Source organism: Mytilus californianus, unplaced genomic scaffold (assembly GCF_021869535.1).
Source record: "Mytilus californianus isolate M0D057914Y unplaced genomic scaffold, xbMytCali1.0.p SCAF_5, whole genome shotgun sequence".
NCBI lineage: Eukaryota > Metazoa > Mollusca > Bivalvia > Mytilida > Mytilidae > Mytilus > Mytilus californianus.
Genome location: NW_026262701.1, coordinates 103,757,778 through 103,784,183, shown reverse-complemented (window position 1 = coordinate 103,784,183; position 26,406 = coordinate 103,757,778). Strand labels below are relative to the sequence as shown.

Here is a 26,406-nt window from a genome sequence, read left to right as displayed (position 1 = left end):
TTCTGGTGATGATGTCGGCTGTTTTTCTGGTCATGATGTCGTCTGTCTTTCTGGTCATTATGTCGTCTGTCTTTCTGGTGATGATGTCGTCTGTCTTTCTGGTCATGATGTAGTCTGTCGTTCTGGTGATGATGTGGTCTGTCTTTCTGGTCATGATGTCGTCTGTCTTTCTAGTGATGATGTCGTCTGTCTTTCTGGTGATGATGTCTTCTGTCTTTCTGGTGATGATGTCGGCTGTCTTTCTGGTGATGATGTCGTCTGTCTTTCTGGTGATGATGTCTTCTGTCTTTCTGGTCATGATGTCGTCTGTCTTTCTGGTCATGATGTCGCCTGTCTTTCTGGTCATTATGTCGTCTGTCTTTCTGGTCATGATGTCGATTGTCTTTGTGGTGATGATGTTGTTTGTCTCCGGTCGTGATGTAGTCTGTCTTTCTGGTCATGATGCCGATTGTCTTTCTGGTCATGGTGTCGTCTGTCTTTCTGGTCATGATGTCGTCTGTCTTTCTGGTGATAATGTCGTTTGTCTTTCTGGTCATGATGTCGTCTATCTTTCTGGTGATGATGTCGTCTGTCTTTCAGGTCATGATGTCGTCTGTCTTTCCGGTGATGATGTCGTCTGTCTTTCTGGTCATGATGTCGTCTGTCTTTCTGGTGATGATGTCGTCTGTCTTTCTGGTGATGATGTCGTCTGTCTTTCTGGTCATGAGGTAGTCTGTCTTTCTGGTGATGATGTCGTCTGTCTTTCTGGTCATGATATCGTCTGTCTTTCTGGTGATGATGTCGTCTGTCTTTCTGGTCATGATGTCGTCTGTCTTTCTGGTGATGATGTCGTCTGTCTTTCTGGTGATGATGGCGTCTGTCTTTCTGGTGATGATGTCGTCTGTCTTTCTGGTCATGATGTCGTCTGTCTTTCTGGTCATGATGTCGATTGTCTTTGTGGTGATGATGTCGTCTGTCTTTGTGGTGATGATGTCGTTTTCTTTCTGGCCATGAGGTCGCCTGTCTTTCTGGTCATGATGTAGTCTTTCTTTCTGGTCATGATGTGGTCTGTCTTTCTGGTCATGATGTCGTCTGTTTTTCTACTGATAATGTGGTCTATCTTTCTGATCATGCTGTCGTCTCTCTTTCTAGTGATGATGTCGTCTGTCTTTCTGGTGATTATAATATTTTTTATTATCATTGATATTTTCCACTTGTATCACATGTTTTGGAAACAATTTCCAAACGAGATTTCAACGTGACTAAAACCTCAGAAGTATTTTCATTATGATTTTCTTATATATTTTCAATGTAAATTAAGTGAACACCGAACAGATGAAAAGACAGAGAAAGTCCATTAAAGTTTAAGCTACTTGAGTCCACTAGACAAACTCATGTGCTCTTGAAGGATCATTCCCTTTATTGCACATCACCAGTATACATCCAATACAAAGTCGTATATTTGTATCTCGGGACATTGTGAACGAGTTAATGAGAACGGTATATGTTTTAGTGCAGTATTTTGTAGAAATATTTTGTTCTAAAATATATGTAGATAACAGGATAATCTCTTACTAAGAACATGTGTTACACATAGTCTACGCGATTAAGACACATGAAATCCTACAATGTTATTGGTAGAAAGCAGTTTATATTCTAAGGATATATTAAGTCATTGATGACTTAATTGAAGCCATCCAAAAACTTCTTCAAATTAGTGTACAGGAACAAACAACACTATAATTCCAAATTATTAACAATTAAGACAAAAAGCAAGTTGTTTTTCTATAAATGTAGAGGCATGGAAAGTATTAAATCATCTATGATCACAAACAATGATCAGAAGACAATGATATCTCACGCAATTTATTATCTTCGTGATGTTTTTTCTATAAATGTAGAGGCATGGAAAGTATTAAAAAAATTGAAAACAACATGTTTAATAATTTCATGCGTCCGAAGCGCTTTTCTGGATTTACCTTCATCAGGAACGCTCAATGCCAAACATTTGAAATCCGAGGGATGTATAAGTACCGAACAAGTTGAAGAGCTATATAACAAAAATACCTAAAACAAATAGCCAAATTCATTTAAGGTCAACTTTGCCTGAGGGAGTTGAAACCTTAGTTTTTTATAATTTCAAAATTTATAAACAGACAATTTAAGAAAAGTTTGTTATAAATCATGTCAGTACCGAAGTACTGACTACTGAGATTAAATCATCTATGATCACAAACAATGATCAGAAGATAATGAAATCTCACGCAATATTTTATCTTCGTGATGTTTTTTTTCTATAAATATAGAGACATGGAAAGTATTAAATCATCTGTGACCACAAGCAATGATCAGAAGACAAAGATCTATCACGCAATTTTTTATCTTCGTGATGTTTTTTGTCTATAAATGTAGAGGCTTTTAAAGTACGAAATCATCTATCACAAACATTGATCAGAAGATAATGAACTCTAACGAAATTCGTTATCTACATGTTGTTTTTCTATAAATGTAGAGGCTTGTAAATTACTAAGTCATATATCACAAATAATGAACTACCACGCAATTTATTATGTAATCGCTCATTTTCCCAAGGGTAAAAAATATGGAAAATAAAAGAAAACAATGCTATATAAATACGTTTAATTATTGTATTGTAAGTTGCACCTGATGATATTAACCAATAGCTATTACGTTATTCCATATACTACATCTAAAGAGATGTGATAGAGAGTACCGACGATACAACGTTACAATGAAAACCAGACACCCAACAGTAAAGTTTGAACCAAAATGGACCAAAATTGCATGTTTTTGCATACAAAATGCATGCATACACGTAAGGAAAAGGTAACTAAAAAAACTGAAACAATGGGCGATCTCATAAAACTAATATTTAATGGTTCTGAAGTGAAGGGATATCCTTTACCGCTCGGAGTATTCGTAGAAATGTCTTGTTGTCAAAGTCAGAAATGTGTAAATATAAGCGGCAATGAGTCGAAAAAGGTTCAATAGTGGTACATTTTAACACATGTTTTGTCAAGCAGTCTTACTCACTGTATGCCGATCGTGTTGATACTAAATTCATAGCTGATAACCACGTAGTCGCGGGGATTTCATCGACCCAGAAACCAGTTAGGCGTTTTTACAAGAAAACAAATGACATGGTGAATGTTAATGCTAATGGTGGTGTATTGTGTCATATCTCTCCTGAATTCATTTGTCTATGTTACTTTAGAAAGAAAGCTGACGTCACAAAAAATGGGATCACCATGATATAGGCCGTTTTAAGTAACTTTATTTGTGGGTAGTCATTCTCATTGGCGAAGTTAGCAAAAGTCACGATTATACCATATTAACATGTAAAATATCTACCCATTTTCTATTTTGAATCCTTTGCTTTACTATCAACGTATGGTCAGGTGACATTAACCATATGTTCATCATTCATGTATATGACGTTTTTGATTACAACCATGTTTAATGTTCAACTTCCGAAGCAAGATCGTCTGTTTTCCGAACTTTCTCGAAGTTCTTTTAAAATGGTGCTTTCAATGTACATTTTTACAACAATTACGATTGTTGAAATGTTTCCCTTAAGGAATATTTGCAACATCACCTTATTAAAGAAAAAATCCCAGTAAGAAATAGAACGTCCATCTTTGTGTCAAATAGATCATTTTTGCAAATTAGTCAATCATAACCGATCTATGACGCTACAGTGAAATCAGCAATAACATGCAATACTGTGCAAAAGTGAAAAAAATAATATTCTATTCATTGATAGATACAATTAACATGATTTTGAAAGGATTGCATACTTATATACTACTTTTGCAACTTTCAATTCAAAATAATAGCATTTTATCATACCTCTTTCTTTTCAATCATACATTCCTACTACAATGTTGTTTAGTATAACGTTCAATATCAAAATATTGCTGCTTTATAAGTATACATGTAAAAAAAAAGGAGATGTGGTATGATTGCCAACGAGACAACTATCCACCAAAGTTCAAATTAAGTGGATGTAAGCTATTATAGTCAACCTTTAACAATGAGATAAACCCATACCGTATAGTCGGCTTTAAAACGCCCCGATATGAAAAATATGAAACAATACAATTGAGAAAAAACTAAACGCCTAATATATAACAAAACAATTAACGAAAAACAAATATGACAGCCATGAACCAACGACAACCACTGAACTACAGGTTCCTGACTTGGGACAGGCACATAAAGAATGTGGCGGGGTTAAACAGGTTTGTTAGCGCTAAACCCCCCTCTTACCTGGGACTGTGGTGTAACATCACAACATAAGAACAAAATGTAAAAATCAGTTGAAAAATGCTTAACTCATCAGAACGATACAAAGCAGAAAAACATCAAACAAAACACAGACCGGAAGTGGTAGGGTATTTATCCATCCCTCATCCCTTACAACAACATAGACACTTAGTACAGATCTAAGAATACTCGCATTTACTGACAGCTAGTTTGAAGCCAATAGCAACTTATAAAAAAAATCATGTATTTAAGACTAAACTATCAATCAGTACACATCCAACATCCAATGGATTTAGTGTTTAGTGTAAAGACGTCATTATAATCAGAAATAAAACCATGACCTTATGCAAAGCCAATATAAAGGTATGGATAGATGGTAATACCGTTAGTGTGCATATGTGTATAGCAATACTATTAAGTATGATTTTGATTTACTGATAACAAAATCAATATTTATACCAATAAAAACAGTATTCAAAGATATAATTACAGTGTTGAATTGATAACCTTTTAGAATAAGTTTTTTTAAAGGCTCGGTAAACAACATCACCGTAAAATTTAGTGTTTTACAGGTACAACAAAACTTGCAAACCAAATCTTTGTATCTATTGAAGAATTTAGTAAAGGTTTTAGGTAATTTGTGGTAACGAAATCTCTGGCTTCATAAGTTACCAGTAATACGTAATACATAGATTGCGCTCGTTGAAATCCAAAACGTCACTACAGACATAGTCGACTTTCACAGATATATATGGTATAAACCAATCTGACAGCAACTCAACAACCTAAATAACAAAAAAGATATCTAAATGGCACCATAAAGTCTCAAAAAATACAGGTGTCTATATGATAATATGCCAAGCTCTAAATTAGTTCAAGTGGGAAAAGCCGAGAATAAATTTTACAGAAACTATCAGGATCCATCGTAACCACCGAATTCTTCAAATATAAGAAAATCATAAAGATATGGCAGCAGAGAACCACTGATGAGATTCTTGACTGAGGACAGGCACATTTAAATGTGGCGGGGATAAAATAGGTTTTTTTTTTTTTATAGTTTAACCCTTTCCTGCTTATGTAATTTCAATCACTTGATTAAACTGCTTACTCTTTTACCGACACTTTGCATGCATTTCGAATATAAATTTCTTCATTTTTGTAATTGCTTCTTAAAATTGAAGATTTGTGTTTCAGGTCATTTAATTTGAATTATTCTGTTAGTTTGATGATAGATAAAAATATATAAGAAGTATCAAATGAAGCCCCCATAAAATGTTGAGCTAAAATTCCACATTCAGCTACATGTCTATGTAGAACATTGATGATTTCTTTGTGGGTTTAAATTGCATATAGTGTTTTGATGATCTTACAACGGGGTACAAAACGTTTTTAATAATGATTTTAAAACTAACAGTAGATATTTTCCAGCATGCATTATTACAGAACAAGGATGTAATTACTGGAGCTTCTAATTCAATTTTTCTTTGATGTGGGTTAATGTTATATAAAATACTGATAAAGCGTTGGTACCCACTGGAATAAATAAAAAGGTTATAATATTATGTATAAGATAAAAATGTAAAGATGAAACTCAGTCTTTTGGATAAAATATGTCAAAATTATAACTTTCCCGATTTTTTCTGAAAAATTATAGACAGAAAAATACTTATGTACGACAACAGGAAAAAAATGTATTACGTATTAAAATGATATGTTTTTAATATATTAAGCTCGTATATTGCGCCATTAAACGTTGAAATGTAGACAAGGACTGTTCTTATTTTTTATTAAAACTTATCTGTTAAATGATTTAATGGAAGCAAAAAATATTATTGTTTTTTGGTGCCGTTCATGTTGCTTAGGCTATATTTTACTTTGTTGTGTTTTGCATACTTTTGTTATTCTTTTGACCGTTTTTCGTTTTTTACCATGGCGTTGTCAGTTTGTCTACGACTTATGAGTTTGAAGGTGCCTTTTTAACTTTTTGTCCTCTCTGTTTAAAATCACTTTTTCCGTGTTTGTTTTTTTCTAAGTCGTAGGCAAAAAACACTTTGTATTTTAAAGAATTGAGGTTAGATATTTAATCCTTCAAAATTGATGTGATAAGAAAAACCTGATCTAATACAATTTTGCTGCTCGACACATTTTTTAATTATATAACATTGTTGACATCAATTAAAAACTGAAAAAGGAAAATTCCCTAAAATGTCCATTTTCAAACAATGTATCTTAATATTTTTTTTTGTTACACCTTTCTTCTGTAATGTCTGATAGCATTTGGTTATTGGTTTGTATTTCAAATACTTACATAAATAGTATTTCAATCTACAATGTTATAGATGTTGATACTTGCTTTTGATTTTGACAGTTGTAATGTACTTTCTTCTTTTTGTTTTAATCATGGAGTTCGGTACTTTTGTGATTACATTTTTAAAATTTTATATAAGTAACAACCCTTCACAGTTGTTCAAAATCGTCATTGTAGGGCATAAATCCAATAAAGAGTCGACTGAAGATTTCGGACATTTATTTTGTGTTTATCTTGCTGATCATTTTAGCTATTTTAAAGTATCTCTGTATCTATTTTAGTTTCTTTGAAAGTTCGTCATTTAAGGGCAATAACTCATATAAGAAGTAGTCTGACAGTTTTGATGCAGATCTTAACATTTTGAACATTTCTACACCTTGCAGGTTGCCTGTATCTAGTTTTCAAAATGTTTGACAATATTTGCATCTTACCCCATATACTCTATTTAAATTTTTTGGCCATATTGGTTGACTGACGGGGTCATCGGACACATTCTTTAAACCTAACTGCTCCTATCAATGACGATTGTGGTAATTTTGGATCTAATAGACTCAGTAGTTTCAGATGAGAACTTATTGTTAGAGTTGATAATAAACGACAGACGACGTCGACAATGACGGACACCAATTAATGAGAATAGCTCACATGAACAGTTGGACTAAAGAAAATAAATAAAATCACAATAACATGTAGTCACTCATTTATGAAAATACCTGGTAGAGTTAAACCAGTCGCGAGGTGTAAGTACTTTCATGACGCATTTGGTACGTTGTAAAATGAAACAGATAACTTAGTGAATAAAAACAAAAATACACCAAAGCTATTCTACCGTCATTTACAAGAGCTAATATAAAATTGTTCTGTCACGGATAAGTCTTATGTGACCTCTTTCACAGAGAATTTTTATTATTTGTACCGATTTAATAACCCGCGGTACAAAATGTACATAAGAAGAGTCGTCTAGGACAACATTAAATGTTACAAAGGAAATCGAGAATGAAGAAAATGTCCAATCCTTTTAAACGCCAAGTGGTACTGTAGGAATTGTTCTTCAAACGTCTTGGTTGATGTACTGTATTAACCTCAAAAACGTAAACGAAAAGGTCATCTAGAAAAACAAATAATTCCTACGGCTAACTCAGACGACAGAGGGTATCTATAACAAACAATGTTATAATGATGTGATTGTAAGAATCTCTTTTTGATGATACGATTCTACTAGAGTGCATATAAGCGTTATCATATTTTGGGTTCAAAGACCTCAGACTATATTTTGAACAATATTCGAATATGAACCAAATGAATCGGATTTACTCTCCCTTTAATAAACCCACTTTCATCATCATACATATATATAAAGTTTTATCCTCCATCTTTATGCATATTTACATATTAATAAACATATTTGTATCATCGCTGCAAAACACATGCGCATTGTTTAGATCACCCGTACTTTTTTATTATAGGGTTTTAAAGCAGAGACTTTGTATGATTTTCTTCTCCCATAAAACGAAATACAGTGTATATGAAAACTAGAATCCGCGATTATGATGTCAAGTATAAAACAATGTTTAATACTGTAGGCGGACATTGAAATTTAACCATAATTCCTTCCATTAAAGTTATGTTAATTTGCATTAGCATATTAATTCCTTTGATGCAAACGATATCAAATAATTGTGGAATTATTCTTTATTACCCTTAGGAATGTGTACTGGTGTTATCTTATTTACACCACTAAATTAATCCCGACTTTCCAGAATATAATATATATATATATATATTCATATACATTTTCCACATGAAAAGGTATAGAGCTGTTCATAGAAAAATGTTTGATATTTTCACATGTTTGGTTTGAAACGAATTAAATGATTTGTTTCTTATATTACTAAATGAACTGTTGACACTTGATTAACTTAATGATTGTTAATGAACTAATATTCAAATGATTTCTAGCAAGCAAAGACCATTTGTCTTTCAAATATTCGGCGTTGGGCGTTCCTGGTGAAGATAAATTTCGTTTGTGACATCATCAAATGAAACTTTTCACTTGATATTTACTCAGAATGACAAATACGACGTATGGAACTAGTGAAGCAGTAATAGTTTACCATTCTAGAGAGACTAATTACCCGCGTGATCATATTTATGATGTCTGCCTGACTTCGACATATTATTTTTGATTGCGACCTTGGAATATTTTTCCCTTTCCAGAAAATTTGCCATATAGAATTTTCGTTTTCATTAAAACTAACAAAGATTTCATGAAATCCACGAAAAAGGGCTGTTTTATTTTCATACGAATTTAGAAAAGCATGATTAGTGTTAGAAATGTATTATATAATATCTAAAAACATAAACGAACAATAAATTCGACACAAAGGTCTTAACAGAGAAGTGGTTAAAGAAAATACATTTGGACATGAGTTATTTATATTACGGAGGATGTACACTTTACAAATTTCGTTTTTGTTTACCATACAATGTGCGCTTACATTAATGGAGCATTACGAAAAATAAATTAGAAATGATTTTGTATTGCTGGTATTATCTTGAAATCTCTTTTCCTTCATATATTTAAAGTAAAATCAGACGCGCTTCTGAAAAACATGTCTATATCTGCGTCTTTACATACAAATGATTCAATCGAGGAAAAACTATTTATTTCTTTTGAAGTTATACTATTTTTTTTTCACAATAGTCTTCACATAGTTTTGGAATGAAGCCCAAACCATTTTCTGTAAATAACAATAACACAATCAAATACGCATTATGCGTACTATACAAATAAAGAGTTTGTAAGATAAGCGTTCGTCATATTTTATTAAAAAAATATACATTTCTATTCCAAACGAATCTTTCTTAAAAAAACTTTTTGGGTTTCAGTCATCAACGCAAGGTGACAGGTACTTTTACGATTTGGTGAACACATGGTGGTTGGCTGCTCTAACACTGGTTAAACTATGCCATCTCAAAACCTCACTAAAGTTCATGCACCTGTCCAACGTCTTGAGCATCGTCAGACGATTTCTTTGTATTTTGTCGTAGGGAACTTGATAGAAACTGTGAAGCATCATGCATTTCTACATCTTTATGAAAGGTTTAACAAACGTATGAAAACACTATCGGAGGTCATCCTCCTCGGTGTTCAGACGATTTCAAATAAAGTCGACTGAAAATTTACCTTATGATTTTAGATATATTTTCAATGTGAATTAAGTAAACACCAAACAGATGAAAACACAAAGAAAGTCTATTAAGGCTTAAGCTACTTTGGTCCACCAGAAAGAGGAATAAACTCATGTCCTCTTTTAGTGGCATTCGCTTTATTACACATGACATAAATCCGCTAAAGAGTAGTACATTAGTATTTCCGGACATTGTGAAGGATGTATGGAGAACGGTATATGCTTTTAGAACGGTAGTTTGAACGAAAATTCTTTGTTTTCAAATATATGTAAATAGCAGGATAAGCTCTTACTTAGAACAAGTCTCACACATAGTCTTCGCGATTAAAACATATGATATCCTACAATTTTATTGGAATAAAGCAGTTTATATTCTAAGGATATATTTAGTTATTGGTGACTTAATTGAAGCCACCAAAAGCAAAAACCTCTTTATAATAGTGTACAGAAACAAACAACACGACAATTCTCAATTATTTACAACACACCACTTCTGTAAATGTAGAAGCCTGTAAAGTACTAAATCATCTATCACAAACAATAATCAGAAGAAAAGGAACTTTCACCCAATTTATTATCTACATGCAGTTTATCTATTAATGAAAGGCTTGTAAAATGCTAAATAATCTATCACAAACAATGACCAGAAGACAATGAACTCTCGCGGAATTTATTATCTACATGTGGTTTTCTATAAATGAAGACGTTTGTAAAGTGCTAAATCATCTATCACAAACAATCATCAGAAGACAATAAGCTCTCACGCAATTTATTATCTCATGTTGTTTTCTATCAATGTAGAGACTTGTAAAGTACTAAATCATCTAGATCTATCACAAACAATGAGCTCTCATGAAATTTTTATTATCTGCATGTGGCTTTTCTATAAATGTAGAGGCTTGTAAAGTACTAAATCATCTATCACAACCAATGATCAGAAGACAATGATCTCTCATGCAATTTATTATCTACATGTTGTTTTTCTATAAATGTAGTGGCTTTTAAATTATTAAATCATCTTTCACAAACAATGATGAGACAATACGCTCTCCCGTAATTTATTATCTCATGTATTTTTTCATCTCTTGTAAAGTACCATATCATCTATTACAAACACGGATCAGAAGAAAATCAACTTTCACGCAACTGAATATCAACATGTTATTTTTCTATAAATTAGGAGGCTTGTATTAAAGGTACTAAGTCATCTATCGCAAATACTGATCAGAAGACAATGATCTCTCACACAATTTATCATCTACATGTTGTTTTTCTATAATTGTAGAGGCTTGTAAAGTACCAAATCATCAATCACAAACAATGATCAGAAGACAATGATCTCTCTATTACTAAATCAACTGTTGACACTTGATTAACTTAGTGATTGTTAATGACCTAATATTCAAATGATTTCTCATTTCAAAGAAAGCAAAGACCATTTGTCTTTCAAATATTCGGCGTTGGGCGTTCCTGGTGAAGGTAAATTTAGAACAGCACTTCGGACTTTATAAAGTGTTTTTTTTTATATTTGTCTTTTCTTTTGTCTTCGTTTGTGACATCATCAAATGAAACTTTTCACTTGATAATAACTCAGAATGACAAATACGACGTATGGAACTAGTGAAGCAGGAATAGTTTACCATTCTAGAGAGACTATTACCCGCGTGATCATATTAATGATGTCTGCCTGACTTAAACATATTATTTTTGATTGCGACCTTGGAATATTTTTCCCTTTTCCAGAAAATTTGCCATATAGAATCTCCGTTACCTATTTAAACTATTAAGATTTCATGAAATCCACGATAATGAAACAGTAAATAACAGAAATAGTACCTATGCAAAAGTAGCTGTGTACTGAATCATCTATCACTAACAATGATCAGAAGACGATTAACCCTCACGCAATTTATTATCTACAATTGGTTTTTCTATTATTGTAGAGGCTTGTAAAGTTCTAAATCATCTATCACAAACAATCAACAGAAGATAATGAGCTCTAACGCAATTTATTGTCTAATGTTTTTTTTATAAATGTGGAGGCTTGTGAAGTACTAAATCATTTACCACAAACAATGATCAGAAAACAATGAGCTCTCGCGCAATTTATCATCTACATGTGGTTTTTCTATAAATGTAGAGGCTTGTAAAGTACTAAATCATCTATCACAAACAATGATCAGAAGACAATGAGCTCTCACGCAATTTATAATCTTATGTTGTTTTTCTATAATTGTAGAGGCTTGTAAAGTTCTAAATTAACTATTACAAACAATCAACAGAAGACAATAAGCTCTAACGCAATTTATTATCTCATGTTTTTTGCTATAATTGTAGAGGCTTGTAAAGTACTAAATCACCTATCACAAACAATGATCAGAGGACAATGATCTCTCACACAATTTATTATCTACAGGTGGTTTTTCTATAAATGTAGAGGCTTGAATAAAAGGTATTAAATCATCTGTCACAAACACTATCAGAAGACAATATAATCTCACGCAATTTTTTATCTACAAGTTGTTTTTCTATAAATGTAGATGCTTGTAAAGTACTAAATCACCTATCACAAACAATGACCAGAAGACAATGCTCTCTGACGCAATGTATTATCTACATGTTGTTTTTCTATACATGAAGAGGCTTGTAAAGTTCTAAATTATCTATCATAACAATGATCAGAAGGCAATTACCTTTCACGCAATTTATTATCTACATGTTGTTTTTCTATACATGTAGAGGCTTGTAAAGTACTAAATCATTTATCATAACAATGATCAGAAGGCAATTACCTTTCACGCAATTTATTATCTACATGTTGTTTTTCTATAAATAAAGAGACTTGTAAAGTACTAAATCATCTACCACAAACAATGATCAGACGACAATGGGCTCTCACGCAAGTTATTATCTACATGTTTTTTTTCTATAAATATAAGGCCTATTAAGTTCTGAATCATCTATCACTAACAATGATCAGAAGACAATTAACCCTCACGCAATGTATTATCTACAATTTGTTTTTCTATTATTGTAGATGCTTGTAAAGTTCTAAATTATCTATCACAAACAATCAACAGAAGACAATGAGCTCTAACGCAATTTATTATCTCATGTTTTTTTTTAAATGTAGAGGCTTGTAAAATACTAAACATCTACCACAAACAATGATCAGATTACAATGAGCTCTCACGCAATTTATTATCTACATGTGGTTTTTCTATAAATGTAGAGGCTTGTAAAGTATAAATCACCTATCACAAACAATAATCAAAAGACAATGAACCCTCAAGCAATTTATTATCTACATGTTGTTTTTCTATTATTGTAGAGGCTTGTAAAGTACCAAATCATCTATCACAAACAATGAACAGAAGAAAATGAGCTCTCACGCAATTTATTATCATATGTCGTTTTTCTATAAATGTAGAGGCTTGTAAAGTACTAAATCATCTATCACAAACAATGATCAGAAGACAATGAGCTCTCACGCAATTTATTATCTACATGTTGTATTTCTATAATTGTAGAGGCTTGTAAAGTTCTAAATTAACTATTACAAACAATCAACAGAAAACAATAAGCTCTAACGCAATTTATTATCTCATTTTGTTTTGCTATAATTGTAGAGGCTTGTAAAGTACTAAATCATCTATCACAAACAATGAACAGAAGACAATGAGCTCTCACGCAAATTATCATCTACATGTGGTTTTTCTATAATTGTAGAGGCTTGTAAAGTACTAAATCACCTATCACAAACAATGATCAGAGGACAATGATCTCTCACACAATTTATTATCTACAGGTGGTTTTTCTATAAATGTAGAGGCTTGAATAAAAGGTACTAAATCATCTGTCACAAACACTATCAGAAGACAATATAATCTCACGCAATTTTTTTTATCTACAAGTGGTTTTTCTATAAATGTAGAGGCTTGTAAAGTACTAAATCATCTATCGCAAACACTGATCAGAAGACAATAAACTCTCACGCAATTTATTATCTACATGTGGTTTTTCTATAAATGAAGAGGCTTCTAAAGTATCAAATCATCTATCACAAACAATGAACAGAAGAAAATGAGCTCTCACTCAATTTAGAATCTTATGTTGTTTTTCTATAAATGTAGAGGCTTGTAAAATACTAAATCACCTATCACAAACAATAACCAGAAGACAATGCTCTCTCACGCAATGTATTATCTACATGTTGTTTTTCTATACATGTAGAGGCTTGTAAAGTTCTAAATTATCTATCATAAAAATGATCAGAAGGCAATTACCTTTCACGCAATTTATTATCTACATGTTGTTTTTCTATAAATAAAGAGACTTGTAAAGTACTAAATCATCTACCACAAACAATGATCAGACGACAATGGGCTCTCACGCAAGTTATTATCTACATGTGTTTTTTCTATAAATATAAGGCCTATTAAGTTCTGAATCATCTATCACTAACAATGATCAGAAGACAATTAACCCTCACGCAATGTATTATCTACAATTTGTTTTTCTATTATTGTAGATGCTTGTAAAGTTCTAAATTATCTATCACAAACAATCAACAGAAGACAATGAGCTCTAACGCAATTTATTATCTCATGTTTTTTTTTTAAATGTAGAGGCTTGTAAAGTACTAAACATCTACCACAAACAATGATCAGATTACAATGAGCTCTCACGCAATTTATTATCTACATGTGGTTTTTCTATAAATGTAGAGGATTGTAAAGTATAAATCACCTATCACAAACAATAATCAAAAGACAATGAACCCTCAAGCAATTTATTATCTACATGTTGTTTTTCTATTATTGTAGAGGCTTGTAAAGTACCAAATCATCTATCACACACAATGAACAGAAGAAAATGAGCTCTCACGCAATTTATTATCATATGTCGTTTTTCTATACATGTAGAGGCTTGTAAAGTACTAAATTATCTACCACAAACAATGATCAGACGACAATGAGCTCTCACGCAATTTATTATCTACATGTGGTTTTTCTATCAATGAAGAGGCTTGTAAAGTATCAAATCATCTATCACAAACAATGACCAGAAGACAATGATCTTTCACGCAATTTATTATCTACATGTTGTTTTTCTATAATTGTAGAGGCTTGTAAAGTACTAAATAATCATCTATCGCAAACACTGAACAGAAGACAATGAGCTTTCATGCAATTTATCATCTCATGTTGTTTTTCTATAAATGTAGAGGCTTGTAAAGTACTAAATCATTTATCATAACAATGATCAGACGACAATGAGCTCTCACGCAATTTATTATCTACATGTTGTTTTTCTATAAATGAAGAGGCTTGTAAAATACTAAATCATTTATCACAAACAATGATCAGACGACAATGAGCTCTCATGAAATTTATCATCTACATGTGTTTTTTCTATAAATATAAGGCCTATTAAGTACTGAATCATCTATCACTAACAATGATCAGAAGACAATTAACCCTCACGCAATTTATTATCTACAATTTGTTTTTCTATTATTGTAGAGGCTTGTAAAGTTCTAAATTTTCTATCACAAACAATCAACAGAAGACAATGAGCTCTCACGCAATTTATTATCTACAGGTGGTTTTTCTTTAAATGTAGAGGCTTGTAAAATACTAAATCATTTATCAAAAACAATGATCAGACGACAATGAGCTCTCATGCAATTTATTATCTACATGTGTTTTTTCTATAGTGAATCATCTATCACTAACAATGATCAGAAGACAATTAACCCTCACGCAATTTATTATCTACAATTTGTTTTTCTATTATTGTAGAGGCTTGTAAAGTTCTAAATTATCTATCACAAACAATCAACAAAAGACAATGAGCTCTAACGGAATTTATTATCTCATTTTTTTTTTAAATGTAGAGGCTTGTAAAATACTAAACATCTACCACAAACAATGGTCAGATTACAATGAGCTCTCATGCATTTTATTATCTACATGTGGTTTTTCTATCAATGTAGAGGCTTGTAAAGTATAAATCACCTATCACAAACAATGATCAGAAGACATTGATCACTCACTAAAGTTATTATCTACATGTGGTTTTTCTATAAATGTGGAGGCTTGTAAAGTATCAAATCATCTATCACAAACAATAAACAGAAGAAAATGAGCTCTCACGCAATTTATTATTTCATGTTGTTTTTCTATAAATGTAGAGGCTTGTTAAGTACTAAATCATCTATCACAAACAATGATCAGAAGACAACGAACTTTTAAGCAATGTATTATCTGATGTGGTTTTTCTATAGAGACTTGTAAAGTACTGAATCATCTATCACAAAAAATGATCAGAAGAAAATGAACTCTAAAGCAATTTATTATGTAATTACTCATTTTCCCAAGGGTAAAAGATGTGGAAAATAAAAGAGAACAATGCTATATAATACGTTGAGTAATTGTATTGTAAGTTGTACCTGATGATATAAACCAATAGTTATTACGTTATTCAATATACTACATCTATGTTATAGAAGTACCGACGAACCAACATTACAAGGAAATCAGACATCCAACAGTAAAGTTTAAATCAAAGTGGGACAAAACATACAAAATGCATGCAAACACGTAAGGAAAAGGTAACTAAAAAAAAAAAACTGAAACAATGTGCGATCTCATAAAAATAATAACTTATGGTTGTTATGTGAAGGGATATCATTTACCGCTCGGAATATCCATAGAAATGACTTGTAGACAAAGTCAGAAATGTGTAAATATAACCATAACTGATAACCACGTAAGTCGCGGGGATTTCATTGACCCAGACATCAGTTGTGGCTCCGACATGTTTGTTTGTATATATTCATGACAACTCAGTTAACAAATGTTTACTGATATTAGATATTCAAACAATCCTTTTAGAGATATTTAACTGTTTACAGTTGAGCTTTCCATTATGTTCCTTATTTGTTATAAAACAAATGTTGGATATCTAGGTTTTCCCCTCTCTTTTTCCCTGGACGATACTCATCTATTATAATGCAATAAGATGGAGAAAAAAAAAACAATTTATCACTGTCTAGACGACCATATTTCATAATGATTGTTCCTATTGTTTTTAGATTCACATTATGCTCACAGGACCAGGTTATAAACATCAGACATTCTTATGCTTACTTTAAATCACAATCAATATGTCAGATTATTTAAGCAAATGTACAGTAATTCCACATTTGAGGTAATATTTCATAAGCCGACGCGATCGATGTTTATATATGTTAATCTGGATTTTTGAATTGTTTTTTTAAACTTCCCTTTCGAAAAAAATAATTGTTTTCAAGTAATTAAGGAAAAAACAATATATAAAAACATATTCCCTGAAACACACACAAAAGATGAATTGTCAAGATAATTGTTTTACTAAGACTTTGATCTTATAAACCTGTCATTATTTTTTTTCACATTAACCCTGTTAAATGGTGCTGTTGCTAAATTAGTTACTAGGTGCGAAATATGTCTTTGTATTCCTGAAAAAAAGAAATTGTAACTTGCCTGTTTGAACTTTTTTTGTTGTCGTCTTTGTGAATGATTTATAATTATTGTTTGTCTTTGACATTTGAAAGTTATTGGGGATAAGACTTTTAAGACTAAGATGATTAATTGTAAAGAGTTCATAGCAGTGGTAGACAGATAAACGCTGCGACATGATTTATTTTTTTACATTCCAACCAATTAGCTTCGCTAATCCGATCTTAATTGTTTTATATTCATTAAATACATGATAAAGTTGTAGGACAAATAACAATCCTGAGGATTGAAATCTTCAGTTTATTATTTCAAATTGATTTCATGGATTTTTTAAATGTTAATCCCATATTCCGCTAAATTTTGGTTTGAAATTAAATGAAAATATAGTTAAACGGCTCAGATTTATGTTCCTTTTATTGTTCCCGATAACACTTGTTCGCCTTTGTGTTTAGTTCATACACTACTGGAAGTAGATATATATTGGGGTGTTTCTTGAGGTTGACTTCGAATGACGAATACTCTCGATATTTCGAAACAAAGCAATCAGTTCTGCCAGCTTTGTGGAACAACCCTAGTACATGTATGTACTGCTTGTAGCCTACAATAAAAAATGAGCCGTACAATTAGGCGAGTTTACAAGAAAACAAATGATACGTCCTTGGTTAATGTTAATGCTCATGTTGTCGTATTGAGTCATTTCCCTTCTCCTGAATTTATTTGCCCAAGATACTTTAAAAAAAAGCTGACGACGTCAAAATAATACGGGATCATCATGATATAGGCTGTTTTAACGTAACATTTTCTGGGTAGTCATTCTCATTGGCGAAGTCAGAAAAAATCACGATTATAACAGATTTACATGTAAAATATTTACCCAATTTACTGTTTTGAACCCTTTGCCCTACTGTCAACGTATGGTCAGGTGACATTAACCATATGTTCATAGTTCATGTAGATGACGTTTTGTTGATTGAAACCATGCGTAATTTTTAACTTCCGAAGCAAGATCGTCTGCTCTCCGAACCTTTTCGAAGTTCTGCGTTTTTTATGTTTTTAAAATAGTGCTTTTAAACTACATTTTTGCAATTACGATTTTTGAAATGTTGCCCCTAAGGAATATTTACAACATCACCCCTTTAAAGATAAAAAACCCAACAGGAAATAGAACGTTCATAAGCCTGAAAGCAGAACTGACTACATCCAAAATGTAAGCATTATGAAGAAAGATAATATTATCAAATCAAATGTACCAACTTAAAAATCCTGTAACCCGATATTTACTGTAAAAAGAAGATTATATACGTGCTTCTTCAGCCACAAACAAAGGCATTTTTGCTGTTATCCAATTATCCCAATTTTTGGTGTGACAGTCATTCATGTTATTTGCATGTATTCAGATATTTAGACCAACCAAAGTTTACAGTATATTAGACAAGGTATGCTAAGGTCACTTTTTCCATTTGAGATTTCGCAAGTCATAAATTAGTGTTATAATTCCTCAACCACACCTCTCAAACAACTATCCATCAGATACAAATGACGTAGAGGTAACAATACGGCCTTTGAAATTGAGCAAAACCAACACCGAATAATAAGCTTTAAAAGGCTCCGACATGAAGAAACTGTAAAACAATTAAAAATGAAACGAACGACCTGATTTATTTACAAAACACTGATTTATCTTCAAGAGAATAAACGATATACAAATCTGATATGTACCAATCAACAGTAACCACTGAATAACAGGTCGCTGACTTGCACATACAACATGTGGCCGTCTGAACATATTTGCGAGTGCGAAGCCCTCTACATTACCTACATTTATAGGACACTGGTGTTACATTAGAATAATATAAAAATAAGGAAATGTGGTATGATTGCCAATGAGACAACTATCCAACCAAGTTCAAATGAAGTGGATGTAAGCAAATATAGGCAACCGTACGGTCTTCAACAATGAGAAAACCCCATACTGTATAGTCGGCTATAACAGGACCCGACATGAAAAATATGAAATAATTCAATTGAGCAAACTAACGGCCTAATTTATAACAAAACAATTTACAAAAAGCAAATATGACAGACAAGAACCAACAACAACCACTGCACTACAGGCTCCTGACTTGGGACAGGCACATAAAGAATGTGGCGGGGTTAAACATGTTTGTGAGCACTCAACCCTTCCCTAACCCAGGACTGTGGTGTTACAGCACGATATAAGAACAAATTATAAAAAATCTGTTAAAATTGGCTGAACTCATAAGATCATACAAAGCAGAAAAACATCTAACAAAAACACAGACCGGATGATAAGCAACAGTTTTCATAATAAAAGAAGTTATGTTGCCAATATGTCTAAATAGAAAGGTGCTGGTCTAATTAAAATTGCTTACATCATATTCATGTAGTTCATGGAAATTCCATGTCATATTCAATTTTTTCAAAAAATCTTTGTGTCAAATAGATGGTTGTTGCCAATTAGTCAATCATGACTTGTCATGACGTTACAGTGACACCAGCAATAATATTCTATTCATTGATATATACAATTAACACGATTTTGAAAGGATTACATTCTTATACTATTTTAGCAACTTTCAATTCAAAGTAATAGCACTTTAGCACTTTATCATACCTCCCTCTTTTCAATCATACTTTCCTATTACAATGTTGCTAAGTAAACGATCAATATCAAAATATTGCTGCTTTATAAGGCTACATATTCGATTTTTACATTGAACTTAAATACAATGTTATTTTCTACTCACCTGATAAGCTAAATCAAATAAATGATATGTTATTTTTTAGGAGAAAATATTTTTTGAAATCTTTTGACCTTTCACTTAAAAAATACATTTTATATAAAATTAAGATGAGTACAAAGATATATATGGTATCAATCAATCTGACAGCAACCCGCAACAACTCAAATAACACAAAGACACCTAAATGGCACCAACCAATCTCCAAAAAAAGATAGGTATCTTTATAATAATTATATGCCAAGTTCTAAATTCGTTCGAATGAGAAAAGCCGAGAATATTTTTTTTTACAGAAACTATCAAGATCCAGCATAATCACCAAATTATACAAATATAAGAAAATCAAAAATATATGACAGCAGACAACCACTGATGAGGTTCGTGACTGAGGACAGACACATTAAAATGTGGCGGGAAATAACATAATTTGTTTTATAGCTTAACCCTCATCTACTTCACTTGATTAAACTGCTTAATCTTTTACCTACACTTTGCATGAATTTCGAATATCAGTTTTTTCATTTTTCCAATTGCTTCTTAGAATTGGAGATTTGTGTTTCAGGTCATTCACTTTGAATTATTCTGTTAGTTTAATAATAGATAAATTAAACAACAAATATCAAATGAAGACAAACAAAATTTCACATTAATCTACATGTCTATCATGTCTATATAGAGCATTATTTTTATAATACGCAGCTAATGGAAAAGTAGTTCACGGGAGTTCGACTGATTTTTTTGTGGGTTTAAATTACATATAGCGTTCTGATGATCTTCTTAAACAACGCGGTGGAATATTGAAGTACAAACATTTTTTAAATAATGATTCTAAAGCCAACAGTAGACATTTTTCTGCATGCATTATCACAGAACAAGGATGTAATTACTAGAGCTTCTAATTCATTTTTTTGTATGTTGTGGATTAATGTTATATAAAATACTAATTAAGCTGTGGTACCCACTGGAATAAATGAAAAGATTATAATGTAATATATAAGATAAAAATGTAAAGATGAAAATCAGTCTTTTTGATAAAATATGCAAAAATGATAATATTACAACTTTCACGATTTTTTTCTGATTATAGACAATTATAGACAGAAAAATACTTATGTACGACACCATGAAAATTGAACATTATATTACGTACTAAAATGTTATTTTGATAATATATTAAGGTCATTTATTGCGTCATTATACTTTGAAATGTAGAAAAATGCTGTTTTTTTTATTATTAAAACATATCTTTATCTGGTAGTAGTTGAAAAATGAAATTTTCCTAAAATGTCCATTTTCAAAACAATATATCTTAATACTTTTTTGGGTTACACCTATCTTCTGTAATGTCTGACAACATTTGGTTATTACTTTGTATTTCAAATACTTACATAAATAGTATTTCAATTTAACAATTTAACAGATAGCTTGCTACAATTTAACAGATAGCTTGCTACAATTTAAAAGATAGCTTGCTACAATTTAACAGATAGCTTGCTACAATTTAACAGATAGCTTGCTACAATTTAACAGATAGCTTGCTACTATATATAAGATAGCTTGCTACAATTTAAAAGATAGCACGCTACAATTTAACAGATAGCGTCCTCTTTTCCTCAAATGCGACATCATCGCAATAGATTTATCTCCGATTTAATATTTACATAAATATACAACAATTTAACCTAATGTTTTGTCCTATTAATGAACAACAATCTGTGGATTTTTTTTATTCGGAGTAAAAAACATTGATTGGTTTCGGAGTTACGTTTTTATAGAAACAACTGTCGAATATACGTGGTCTCTAACACCTTATTTTGATACAATACACGCTAAAGTCAAGACAAATTAAGTAAAATTTCCTGAAATCAACGAAAACGTAATGGAACGACCACAGCAGATATTCTCTCCTGGTAGCACATACACGAATATATCATTTACAACAAATTATTAATTTACTACACAAAACTGGGATATTTGTAAAATAATACACAAGAAAAAGTGTAGTTGTTCCTATAAAACAGCAAGTCACGTTACAAATATCAAACCTCTTAAACTGAATACAACATAAATGTTCTATCTTCTATTATAAAAAACAAAGATAATAGACAAACACGCAAAAAAACGATAAACATGTACAAAATCGTCATTTCAGGATAATAACTCCAATAGTATGCTGAGTTATTTGTAGATTGATCAAGTTTGCTATTCAAATTTCTGTTTATTTAGCATAGTTTTCAACATGATAGCAAAAAACGGACGACATTGTCAATTAAGGACAATAACTCATACAAAGGGTCGATTAAGAATTTCAGCAGTATTTACACTTGTGGATCATTTTTGTTGTATAAAGTTTGTTGCTATCTATCAAAGTTTTCAAAATAATAGACGTACACAAAAATTGATAAAAATCGTCATTTAAAGACAATATTTTGGCAATGTTGACCTATTAGTAGATCTTCTCTCCATAACTTTTGTGATTTAAAGTTTCTAGTAAGTTTAGCTAATTAAAAAACCAGGTTTAAAGGCATACGATACAGGTTTGATCCCACGGTGAATTTTTGACAAAAGTGTGCATACAAGCTATTTTTCACCAAATCAATTGAAATATGAAAAAAAAAATAACTTCATGAGCTACTCTTAGAGATAAATGGGGTGGAGATTTTATACATTTACTGGACATTTCGATTTCTCGGACATGTCTATTGAATGGAAAGACACACTTAACTTTTTGTTCCAAAAGATAAACGCAAGTGGAGTTTTGTGAAAACATCTAAAATATCTTCTCTACATAAGTGTGTTTTGAGTTCGTGTAACAATTATTTGAAAATAATTCATTTTTATCATATTTTCATGATTTTAGTGAAAAAACAGAATTTTTGGCTTTATATTTATCTAAATTAAAAAAAATCATCGGTGATTTGTTCATAAAAATTGGCAAAATAATCTTCTTACATAGTCATAACTAATGTCGTTTTCCAGTTAAATTAGTTTGAATGATAAAAATCAGTCGAAATATGCATCTTTTCTCGATATGTTTTCAGTTTGAGGTCGCGAAAAATATCGTTTGACGTTACCTCCCCTGTAACTGTATCGTATGTCCTTAAGTCACCATTTTCTTCGGAAAATGCCTGAACTTACTCAGGAATATGACAGTAGTTGGTTTCGAGTCGTTCCGCTGTTTCAAAATCGACAGTATAGGGCAAAACTCCAAAAAGGAGTCGACAGAAGATTTCGGACATTTATTTTTTTGCATATCTTGCTGATCATTTTAGCAATTTAAAGTTTTTCTGTATCTATTTTAGTTTGTTTGATATTTGGAAAAAAGAAAAGAGTTGTAAAGTTCGTCATTTAAACCCCCAGTTTTTGGTGGGGTTCGTGTTGCTTAGTCTTTAGTTTTCTATGTTGTGTCATCTGTACTATTATTTGTCTGTTTGTCTTTTTATTTTTGGCCATTGTCAGTTTGTTTTCGATCTATGAGTTTGACTGTCCCTCTGGTATCTTTCGTCCCTCTTTTAAGGGCAATAACTCATGTAAAAGTTGTCTGCCAGTGTTGATGTAGTTCTTAACATTTTGAACATGCAGGTTGTATGTATCTAGTTTTCAAAATGTTTGACAATAACTGTATTTTATCCCATATACTATATTTTAGCCATGGTGGTTGACTGGCGGTGTCATCGGACACATCCTTTAAACTTAACTACTCCTATCAATGACCATTGTTGTAATTTTGGATCCAATAGACTCAGTAGTTTCAGATGAGAAGTTATTTTAAAAGTTGATAATGAACGACTGACGTCGACAATGACGGACACCAATTGCTAAGAATAGTTCATATGAACCTTCGAGTCCGGTTAACTAAGAAATAAAAATGAAAACACAATAACATGTAGTCACTCATTCATGAAAAGACCTGCTGGATTCAAACCAGTAGCTAGGTGTAAGTACTTTCACGACGCATTTGGTACGTTGTAAAATGAAACAGATTACTTATTAAATAAAAACAAAAATGCACCAAAGCCATTTTACAGTCGTTTACAAGAGCCAATATAAAACTGTTCTTTCAGGTATAAGTCGTATGTGACCTCTCTCACAGAGCATTTTCTTTAACTGTACCAGTGAATAACCCGAGGGACAAAAATGTAAGTAATAAGAGTCGTCTGTGACAACATTAAATATTACAAAGGAAATCCAGAATGAAGAAGATGTCCAAACCTTTTAAACGCCCAGTGGTACTGTAGGAATTGTTTTTCAAACGTCTAGGTAAATGTACTGTATTAACCTTAAAAACATAAATGAAAAGGTCATCTAGAAAAACAAATAATTCATACGGCTTACTCAGACGACAGAGAGTATCAATAACAAACAATCTAATAATGATGTGATTGTAAGAATCTCTTTTTGATCATACGATTTTAACTCGGTACGATTCTACTAGAGTACATACAGGCGTTATCATTTTTTAGGTTCAAAGACTTCAGACGATATTTCGAACATGTATATTCCAATATGAACCAAATGAATCGGTTTTACTTTCCTTTTAATACACCCACTTTCATTATCATATTAAGTTTTATCTTCCAAGTATAAGAAATGTAGGCGGAAATTGAAATTTAACCATAATTTCTTCCATTACAGTAATGTTAATTTGCATTAGCATATTAATTCCTTTAATGCAAACGATATCAAATAATTGTTATATTATTTTGTATTACCTCCGGAATGTGTCCTGGTATTATCCTATTTACACCACTAAATTAAACCGAACATAATAAATAGCATGAGCTGCTCCTGACCTTCCAGAATATAATATATATATATATATATAATACCAGGACACATTCCGGAGGTAATACAAAATAATATAACAATTATTTGATATCGTTTGGTTTCGTTTGACTTTTTTGGTCTTTTGGAAAATGTTGTTTGTGCTGTATTTAGACACCTCTAACAAGAAATTTGATTTGCATGCACACGTATAAAAATTGCGGTTTTTATCCAACGGAATCATAGGTTTGAACGTTGTTTTCAATTTAGACTTGTTTATATATATAAAAGTCTAAATTGAAAACAACGTTCAAACATATGATTGCGTTGGATAAAAACCGCAATTTTTATACGTGTGCATGTAAAACAAATTTCGTGGTAGAGGGGTCTAAAAACAGCACAAACAACAATTTCCAAAAGACCAAAAAAAGTGAAAAAGTCTATTTTAACAAAACGCATTTGACTAACAGGTCGAACAACTGATGTTCTTAAACCCTGCTGACTGCCATTGGCGATTGCCAAATAAATTGATCACCAGATCTAACAAAATGGATCTTAATATTAATTTAATACCAAACAGAAAACAATAAACTTGTGGAAAAGATGGTATTCCACAAATATGAGGTGCAAAAATTTGTACACCATATCCGGATTTCGACAATTAATGTCTCCTCAGTGATGTTAGGGATCGAAACGGTATTTGGAAGGCCATATAATTAACCTCAATTTAGGAAAGACTCTTGAATTTTAAAGAGTCGAAATAGGATGAACGGATCATATAAACCCGAAGGAAAATATAATATAAGCCCAAACGAAAAAATATATAAAAGTCTAAATTGAAAACAACGTTCAAACCTATGATTGCGTTGGATAAAAACCGCAGTTTTTATACGTGTGCATGAAAAAACAAATTTCGTGGTAGAGGGGTCTAAATACAGCACAAACAACAATTTCCAAAAGACCAAAAAAAGTGAAAAAGTCTATTTTAACAAAACGCATTTGACTAACAGGTCGAACAACTGATGTTCTTAAACCCTGCTGACTGCCATTGGCGATTGCCAAATAAATTGATCACCAGATCTAACAAAATGGATCTTAATATTAATTTAATACCAAACAGAAAACAATAAACTTGTGGAAAAGATGGTATTCCACAAACATGAGGTGCAAAAATTTGTACACCATATCCGGATTTCGACAATTAATGTCTCTTCCGTGATGTAAGGGATCGAAACGGTATTTGGAAGGCCATATAATTAACCTCAATTTAGGAAAGACTCTTGAATTTTAAAGAGTCGAAATAGGATGAACGGATCATATAAACCCGAAGGAAAATATAATATAAGCCCAAACGAAAAAATATATAAAAGTCTAAATTGAAAACAACGTTCAAACCTATGATTGCGTTGGATAAAAACCGCAGTTTTTATACGTGTGCATGTAAAACAAATTTCGTGGTAGAGGGGTCTAAATACAGCACAAACAACAATTTCCAAAAGACCAAAAAAAGTGAAAAAGTCTATTTTAACAAAACGCATTTGACTAACAGGTCGAACAACTGATGTTCTTAAACCCTGCTGACTGCCATTGGCGATTGCCAAATAAATTGA

At 31.7% G+C, this 26,406-nt stretch overlaps 1 protein-coding gene across 1 annotated transcript; it reads right to left on the bottom strand.

Annotated features, from left to right (window-relative positions):
* Positions 1-366: 366 nt before the first annotated feature.
* LOC127702844 (histidine-rich glycoprotein-like) lies at positions 367-3,867 on the bottom strand. Its single transcript, XM_052207148.1, has 2 exons — positions 3,850-3,867; positions 367-999 (listed from the first exon to the last, which is right to left on the bottom strand). Exons 1-2 carry the CDS (start codon positions 3,865-3,867, stop codon positions 367-369), a joined length of 651 nt encoding a protein of 216 aa, XP_052063108.1.
* Positions 3,868-26,406: the final 22,539 nt, after the last annotated feature.